Raw genomic sequence first — 9,591 nt, 5'->3', positions numbered from 1 at the left:
AAAAAAAGCTTAAGGTGGATTAAAGACTTAAATGTAACATTCAAAACTATAAAAACCCTAGAAGAAAATCCAGGCAGTATTATTCAGGACATAGGCATGGGCGAAGATTTCATGAGAAAAACACCAAAAGCAATTGCAACAAAAGTAGAAATTGACAAATGGGATATAATTAAACTAAAGAGCCTCTGCACAGCAAAAGAAACTATCATCAGAGTGAACAGACAACCTACTAAATGGGAGAAAACTTTTGCAATCTGTCCATCTGACAAAGGTCATTAGACCAGAATCTACAAGGAACTTAAAGCAAATTTACTAGAGAAAAACAAAGAACCCCATTAAACAGTGAGCAAAGGACATGAACAGACACTTCTCAAAATAAGACATTCACGGGGCCAAAAAGCAATTGGAAGAAAGCTCAGCATCACTAATCATTAGATAAATGCAAATCAAAATTACAATGAGATACCATCTCATGCCCGTCAGAATGGCAATTTATTACAAAGTCAAGAAGCAACAGATGCTGGCAAGGTTGCAGAGAAATAGGAATGCTTTTACACTTTGGTGGGAATGTAAATTAGTTGAACCATTATGGAAGGTGGTGTAGCAACTCCTCAAAGATCTAGAACCAGAAATACCATTTTACCCAAAAATCCCATTACTGGGTATACACCCAAAGGAACATAAATCATTCTGTTACAAAGATACACGCACGCTTATGTTCATTGCAGCACTATTCACAATAGCAAAGGCATGGGATCAACTGAAATGCCCATCAATGATAGACTGGATATAGAAAATGTGGTACATATACACCATGGAATACTGTGCATAAAAGGGAACGAGATCATGTCCTTTGGAGGGACATGGATGGAGTTGGAAACCATTCTCAGCAAACTAATATAGGAACAGAAAACCAAACAGCATTTTCTCGCTTATAAGTGGGAGCTGAATGATGAGAACACATGAACACATGGTGGGGAACAACACACTCTGGGCAGCTGTGGGGGTGGTGGGGCAAGGGAGAGCATCTGGAAGAATGACTAATGGATGCTGGGCTTAATTAGTCCAGCATCCATTAGTGCAGTATGGGTGATGAGATGATCTGTGCAGTAACCAGCATGGCACACATTTACCTATGTAATGAACCTGCACATCCTGCATATGTACCCCTGAACTTAAAAGTTGAAAAAAAAAGGAATAGGAAATAAATAATAAAATGTGATTTAAAAAACCCTTTTCACAAACTACAACACATATAGTATATAAAAGTTGATCATAAAGGTATACAATTTTGTGCATGAACATGTGTTACCAATATGTTCTCCCTGAAACTGTTGAATTCTTCTGCTCTCTTCTTGCCTTTTTTTGGTGTGTGTGTGTGTGTCTGTGTGTGTGTGTGTGTGTGTGGTCTCCAGACTCTAGAGACAGTAATTGTAATTTCAAATTAAGTATTCAGATAACTGGTAACAATTAATCAATCACCCAGGGGAGTTCAAAGAAAGAAATTCATGGAAAGATACAGTCTGATTTCTCCCACCTATAAAAAGACCTTCATGGGTGCTCTTCCAAGACTTAACAGTCAACCCCATAGGGTCCCTGTGTTTCTCATCCTTCTCAGGATCAACAGAGGGCAGATGTAAGTACATACCTTTGAAGAAAGTTCCTTGTAAACTTCAAACATTATTATACAAGCCTAAAGTGATGCTATTGGAATTTTAATAGTGTTCACAGGACCTGGTTTAAACATCACTGGTTGTCTTTCTCTAATGAACAACTGATCCATCCACTCATCAGAATACTATGGGTAGATACACAAGACAATATAGAAATCAATCTAATATCTTTTAATGTTTGAAGAAGGAATACAAATAAATGTGGAGTAAGTTAGGATAAATATTAAATGTGGGAGTTCAGTCAGGCTGGTGGGAAAAATTTAAAGATAGTTATAAGAAAAGGATGCAAACCTTCTTGGAAGGCCGGGGATGCTGCATAAGCTCCCATAATAGATCAGGCTGAAGGCAGCCTAATCCTTACCTTGAGTTAATAGCTTAGGGCCTAGATACAAAGGAATGTAGAGTAGTAGTAGTTTATCTAAATAGCTTGTTTACTCATGTGGGCCCAAGATCAATCTTTGATCAACCGCAGGTGCATAATTGCTCTCTACTCGGGAGGTTGGCAATGTCTACACTCTATTGAGCTCATATCTTAGATCTGCCCTTCTTTTGCCCTGTCACCTGGGTATACACCCCCTTCCCAACCTTTAATAACGTGACTGCTTAGCTAGGAGGGATAGATTTACCCTCAATGGGGTCCCTCAGTAACGGCACACATTGGACTAAAGAGCCAGATAACACTACAGATCACTCTACTATCCTCCCATTGGGTGTAAATTATAAATGTTCTAACCCTTACGGTGCAGCTGCTCAAACACAATTATGGCTACACCATGGCAAAAGAAATGCCTTAACAGTCTTAGCTGCAGGTAGCCTCAAACCAGTAATGCAATCAATGCCGCTTTCCCAAACATTCCTTCCCGTGCTAAAGAACAAAGCCAGGAAAATAATGGATTCCACCTTAGCTAGGAGGTCTGTCACAGAGGACAAACTCGTATCCTCCAGTTAGGCAATTATAACATCTTAGACTGGAGCCTCTATGGCCATTTGCAGGGCAGCCTTACTGATATCCTCACGCATCATGGCATCAATCACGGTTTCGTAGTCTCGTCCTGTTCCCCCATGATTTGGGCTGGCCGATGGGAGGATGGGATATCCCAGACCCCAAGTAAAGTTGATGCCACCCCAAGACACTTTATGGTGCCTGGGACACATTAGCACCTCCCTTCACACCGGGCATGGGACCTATCGTAATTCCGGTAACAGTTATATTATAACTTTACTCACAATCACACTGATCAGTGCCTAATTTGCAATATCCATCCATATGTTTTCCTTATGGGAACTAATATTTCTATTACACCCCAAAACTCTGTGTTTGTGATCCGGTTGCAAGGACAGGCTTGGTTTGCCTCATGTATCACTAATTACAATATGTCTAATTTAAATATTACTAGTGTCATGGTATTAAGGAGACAATCTGAGGCATTCCTACCAGTCAATTTGACACATCATTGATAGGTTCCTCTTCCTTTGCCATCTTAGAATGCACCCTATCCCAGGTCAGACTCAAAAGATTCATAGGCACACTTATAGCCTTTATAGTCTCAGCCTTAGTCATCCTAGCAACTGCTAGTGTGGCTATAGCATCTACTACTGAATCAGAACCAACAGCTGCTTTTGTAGATAATTTGGTCAGAAATGTGTTCAATGAACTTCTCTTACAGCAGGGTATAGATCAAGAGATTCTTGCATATCTGCAAGCCCTCGAGGCTGCCTTGGAATATGTGGAGGAGTGATAAGATGCACTGGCATTCCGACAGCAGTTAAACTGTGACTGGGAACATAAACATATCTGTGTCACTTATAGTTGGGATGAGGTAAAACAACACCTCTGGTGAACCTTTCATGACAATTTAACAGCAGATATAAAGCAACTTAAAACTAAAATTTTAGAATCCCTTCACATGATAGATCTATACACCCAACAAATAGCCATATGGAAGGGTGTGCAAGATCATCTCTCCTGGTTAGACCCCCAATCCTGGGGGTCACTCTTAGACTGGAAAGGAATGTTACTAATTATACTCATGATTGTCTTATGTTATTTGCTAATTCTAGGATGCAAAGGCAGAATAAGAGCAATGACCACCTTGCCTGACAAACCTGTTGCTGCACACATCTGTACTCTTCAGTCAACAGAACCCAATGCAAAGAACAGAAAGTGGAGAGATGTGGGAATTCAGACAGGCAGGTGGGAAAATTTTTAAAGATAGTTATAAGAAAAAGATACAAACCTTTTTGAAACACTGGAGGGGTTTGTATAAGCTCCAGTAATAGATCAGGCTGAAGGCAGCCTAATCCTTACCTTGAGTGAATAGCTTAGGGCACAGATATAAAGGAATGTAGTTTATCTAAATAGCTTGTTTACTCATGTGGTCCTAAGACCAATCTTTGATCAATCGCGGGTGCATAATTGCTCTCTATTCGGGAGGTTGGCAATGTCAATTACGCTCTAGTGGTGTTTACTCAAGACCTTTGTCACTTAATCTATACTGAATAAATGTGAGCTTAGCTGGCTGATTGGGGCCACAGCTGCAACTCTTTACAGCACCCTCCTTGGTGTCTGTAGGTGGTCCGGACCCTCAGCGGGACTGACAGGCAAAATATCTGTGTCAGTGTATGTTATTCATCCATCGTTGGGTCAGGGTCTGTGGGACAGACCCCTGCAATTAAAAGCTTATATGCCAAATGTTAACTAAGATAATCTCTAGCCAATGAGCTTACAGGTCAGTTCTATTTTTATTTCATCTAAGCAAAGGACATTAAAAATTACCATTATTTTAGTAAGCCTAAAAATAGTAATATAGGAGGAAAGTTAAGAAAAAGAAGTAGAAAAAACAAATTCAAAACAAGTGCAGCAGCACATTGGGAGCAAAGAAGGATATGGGAATGTGGGTAGGGCGAGTAGGGAAACTAAATAAGGTCTGAGGGAAAAAGTTCCTTGTAGGTGGGTGGGAAAGGGGTGGAACTGACACCATCGACGCAAGAGCTGAGTAATAGCCCTAAGGAAATAAATGCCTGGTGAAAGCATGCAGAAAGCAGTCTGGAGCCCAGAAGAGACACACTAGCACGGTCTGGTAGGCTACAGCAGCAAGTCTCTAAAGAAAGGCTGAGAATACCCAGAACAGGAGAGAGCAGGTCCAGGATCCCCAGCCTGTTCTGGTCCTATCTGCCAGCAATCTGGCTGCTGCTAAGCCAACTCCTTAGAGAAAGCCTAGCAGCAGAGCTGAGGGGATGTGATCCCCGATTTGGAAAAAGGATGCTGTCATATTGCCCCATGCCTGAAAAGATATTCACCACCACCCCAGGAGGGTGGCTGCTGGAATCTGGACGACCCACAGGTAAGAACCCTGGACTGCCAAACAATCAGAATGAGGCCTGAAAAAACAGGCTCCAGATCTCATCGACTGCCTGTAATCAACTCAGACTCTACCGTGGCTAGTGCCTAAATGTTTATGGTTTTTCACTGTAATGTGCTTTTATTAAAAGGGTCTCACCAGAAATCTCACGGGAAGTTTGGGGTAGAGGGGAAGCTGCAGGAAAAACAGAAGAACAGCCTCACCTTGGAGGCTGTTGGTGCCCTCCCCACCTGGCAGCCAGAGACACAGGGTGGAGAAAACAGGGAAGCCTCAGAGAAAGTGACTATTCTCAAACACCAGCAGGAGGTGAGGTGTACTCCCAGACCCCCAGGAAAGCTGGACAGGTGAGAAAACAGTTGTGCTTGCAATGGGATATGTGGGCCAGGCATCTCCAATTAAGAAGAAACGGGACAAACAGTGAGGTGGTGAGCTGATTATCATTTCTGTTTATGCACCTATGGGCCTGAGGGCAGCACACTGAGACCTCTGTTAGGTTCCTGGAATGTGAGATACAGGGGCTTTAGATTTAATGACTCTCCTCCTCTGTCATTAAGCTGGGTAATGGTCTACGTCACCAAAAACGTCCTCTTACAAAAAAGTTTTTTTAATGCACCCCAACAGAGCACCTTTCCTCCTATTTCTTTGAATCTACTCTTGTAGTGTGTTGAGAAAGATGAGACGACGAGAAAAAAAAGTTGCCTGGATGACTAGAGGGGAAATTGAAGGGGACCAGAGACAAGGAAAGTTCACCGTTCAGACCATCATAGCTGATTTGATTAGTGCTTTCAACATTTGACACTGCAAAGCATTTTCTTTAAAAGCAAGATTTCAGAACTGAGGAAAATTCAGTATCAGGGTAGTTTTAAAACTTTACCGAGTAACAAGGTAGCCATAAAGATAAATTGCAAGCTAAGTTAAAACTAGCAAGAGCAGTTTCCAAAACAGATAGAGGCTACTCTATTCTGTCTAATAGGTCGTGTTAAGTTCTGAAAAGCTAAGTTAAATTACTAAACATTGTTTTACATTTAATAAAAATGACATAGGTTTTGAACCAGCAATGTGTGACTCCAGAACTGCTTCTTGTAACCCATACGCATACACTTCATTAAATCATTAAATGACTCTGTTTAAAGTTATCTTGCACAGTGAACGCACTTGGATTTTGTGTGATTTATATAATTATTTCAAAGTTATTTCTTTTACATTATTAGTCACAGCTTGTTTCATTTTACTATAAAATAAGGGAAGAATACCACAAAGTCAAAACATTTTTTAATGCAAACTAAGGAAGAGCATGCTGTACTGTAATTTCTATTTAAATTTCACTTTTTTCTCAGTAAATAAGTGAAATTTCTCATTTAAATACTTTGACAAATATAGATAAATTTAACAAGAAAAATGGAAAGTATTCATGGATAACAAATGTTAACATTTGGTGTAGATACATATAGATGTATGTTGCTTCTCAGCTTTTTAGCTAAGATCCAGTGATGTATGTCTATAGATTTATGTGGATTCGATTTAAATATCTGAATCTTTCTATTAGAATAACTTGTGAGTACATAATGCATTGAAGTTATCAATCAAAACAGTGTTGGGGAAAGTCACAAGTGGTATGGTATAGGCATTTAGAGGGTCATTGGAGGAGTGCATAGAGGGGACAGGATGGGGAATTAGCATATCCTTAATATTGTAGTATCTTAAAGTGCCCTACTCTAAGTAAGCTAAGTTGTTGAAATGTTAGGATACTTGCTGATTCTCTTTGGTGTTTAATTACATTGAAGCAATGGGTACATTGTAGTCTAGGCAAACTGTATAATTTTTTTGACCCGCTTTCACATGAATGTTTTTCCTCACCTTTCATTCCTCTCTTTTACTTCACAGAAACGGTGTCAACCTCCAACAACAAAGATGGAAAAACCTTAGGTACGACATCAGAATTCATTCCTAACTTGTCACCGGAGCTGAAGAATCCACTGTCTGATGGGCAGCCATCATTGAAGAAAATAATACTTTCCCGAAAAAAGAGAAATGGACATCACATATTTGATCCATTCTGTTGTGAAGTGATTTGTGACGATGGAACTTCAGTTAAATTATGTACATAGTAGAGTAATCATGGACTGGACATCTCATGCATTCTCATATGTATTCTCAATGACAAATTCACCCTGATGCCCAGTTAAATGATTGCTGTTTATTAGAACATGAGAATCATTATTGGTATTCACATATTTCACTTGCTCTGTACTAATATATTCTCTCCAAAGGGAGGAAGTTAGATAGATGGAATAAGTTCTAGCAGTTGATAGTACAATGGGGAAATTATACTTAACATTAACTCACTGTATATTCCAAAATAGCTAGAAGAGAACTGTAATGATTCCAACACAAAAAAGATTAATGTTAGTTTGGATGGATATCCCAATTACCCTGATTTTATCATTAAACCTTATATACCTGTATCAAACTATCACATGTACTACAAAAATGTGTACAACTATAATATGTGAATTAAAAACTTACTGGAAATAATTTTTTAAAGTTTTACACACACAAGCACATACATTCACACACACTCGCTCAGGTCTCTTTAGTTTTCCTCTTTTCACACTAGAATAAATGTAAGAGATAAAGGATCTAACCATCTCTAACATGAGCACACAGCATGGAGGGAAAGCAGCGAAGGAATGAACTGGTGGGAGAGGAATTAGGCATGTTCACCCCAGGGTAACCCCAGACATCTCTCTAGAACTTTGCCCAATGCATATCCTTCACCTGCCTCTCAGCACACTGCCTTTAGACCTTCAATCATTCTATAAAGTCCTCTTTTGTCCCTGGCATTACTCCACGTCCCCTCATCAAAGTGGTGAATCGGCACAAATACTGGCCTTCCTCTGGCTACACATACCTCCTCCCTGTGTGTCTCTAAATCCTAAATCAAAGCATACATTTTATGCTCTGTCATTCAGGTCCTACCACTTGTGTTTGTTTGCAGGCTAACTGAAGCTGCTACTACCTCATTATCAAGTCCTGTTAACTTACTTCAAGTAACACGATTTGAGTAGCCCTCTGTGCCTGCCCACAAAGTGCTCTGAATCTAGTGTGGGACATGGACAAGTAAAGGATAATAAGTGCAATGATACTTGTAGAGACTGTAATGATCGTAGAGACTGTAATGATCATAGAGGCTATAATGACCCATAGGAATCAGGGTTGTGTTTAATGCCAACGTGGGAAGGAATGAATCTACAGGGAACAGTGTGGGTAAGAGAAGAGAGCAAAATTTCCCTAAGGAAACTGATGGCTGATCTGCATCTTGAAAGACATCTAAGCAAAAGAGAGTGGAAAAAGGAGACAGGGAGAAGCCCAGGTAAAAGCACAAAGGCCTAGAAGCACAGCATGTGTGGAAACAGCCAGAGTTGGTAGGGCAGGAGGTGGTGTGGAGAAAACGAATTGTCAAGATCTGGTTGGAATGGAGACAAGAGAGAGGGTCTCAAATGATTCCACACAATTCAGCTATGGGGTTTAGGCTGCATCTTGGAGTAAGGAAGAACTGCTCATGATCTTGATATGTCTCTCATAAAGAACTTTTTCCTACCAACACTCTGTTGAAGATGAAGAGGGATCATGGGAGTCACAGGGCAGAACTCATAGATTATACTGTACAGTCTGAACTGTACCACCTGGTTTGCCTAGGCTCCTCTAGATTGTTCTTTGAGAACAAAGGGGAGGAGCACGTAAGGTGTATTTCTTGACTCTAATGATGATCAATAAAAGATCCATTTTTTGGGTCTCCACATTATTCATAATCAATGATTGAGTTTATTCTAAGTGCCTATCATTGTTCTAGGACTTTAGGATTCAGGAGAGAAAAAAATAACAATTATGCTGTCATGGAGCTTCTACCTGGTTACTTGACTGACTCTGAACCTTCTCTTGCACATGCATTCTACACATAATTCTATTCTTTTAGTAAAAATGCAGGTATGAAAAAAGGATAATAGAGAAAGCTCCATAATTTTATCTGGTGTCTACCATTTAAATCTCTTAACCAGGAAATACTCAAAGACTGCTTCCAGGAGGATTTTTGGAAGATAGAAATATGTCTCATTCTTTGTCCCACTGTTTATAAGCCTGCATGACACCTAAAGTGACAGCAGTACAAGCACCTAGAGTGGTTCCAAGGATGTATGAAGTCCTTCAGCTGCTTTAAGCAAGTACACAAACTAGTGGCTTAAGGCAAGTGAAATACATTTTCTCCCAGTTCTGGAGGTCAGACATAGAAAGATGATGCACTTTTTCCATAACCTGTAGAATATAATCCTCACTGGCTTCTGGTGGTTTGCTGTCAATCTTCGGCATTCCTTGGCTTGCAGGTGCCAATCTTCAGCCTCCTCACTGTCCACACATAGTATGCTCTCCCTTCATATGTACACATTGATCTCTTATGAGTACACTAGACATTTTAATTTAAGGGTCCACACAGGCTATGATGACTTCATCTTAACTACTTATATCTGCAACAATGATTTTTATAAGCATATTCTGATGGA

The 9,591-nt window shown here is 40.1% G+C and overlaps 1 protein-coding gene across 1 annotated transcript; it reads left to right on the top strand.

The window, feature by feature from the left end:
* The first annotated feature begins 4,732 nt into the window (after positions 1-4,732).
* INSL4 (insulin-like 4 (placenta)) lies at positions 4,733-7,239 on the top strand. The gene is made up of 3 exons (XM_011937326.1): positions 4,733-5,017; positions 5,166-5,314; positions 6,920-7,239. Exons 1-3 carry the CDS (start codon positions 4,936-4,938, stop codon positions 6,959-6,961), a joined length of 273 nt encoding a protein of 90 aa, XP_011792716.1. The 5' UTR covers positions 4,733-4,935; the 3' UTR covers positions 6,962-7,239.
* The last annotated feature ends 2,352 nt before the right edge of the window (positions 7,240-9,591 follow it).

Source organism: Colobus angolensis, unplaced genomic scaffold (assembly GCF_000951035.1).
Source record: "Colobus angolensis palliatus isolate OR3802 unplaced genomic scaffold, Cang.pa_1.0 Scaffold162, whole genome shotgun sequence".
In the NCBI taxonomy this organism is placed as follows: domain Eukaryota; kingdom Metazoa; phylum Chordata; class Mammalia; order Primates; family Cercopithecidae; genus Colobus; species Colobus angolensis.
This window is presented reverse-complemented; position numbering and strand designations above follow the sequence as displayed.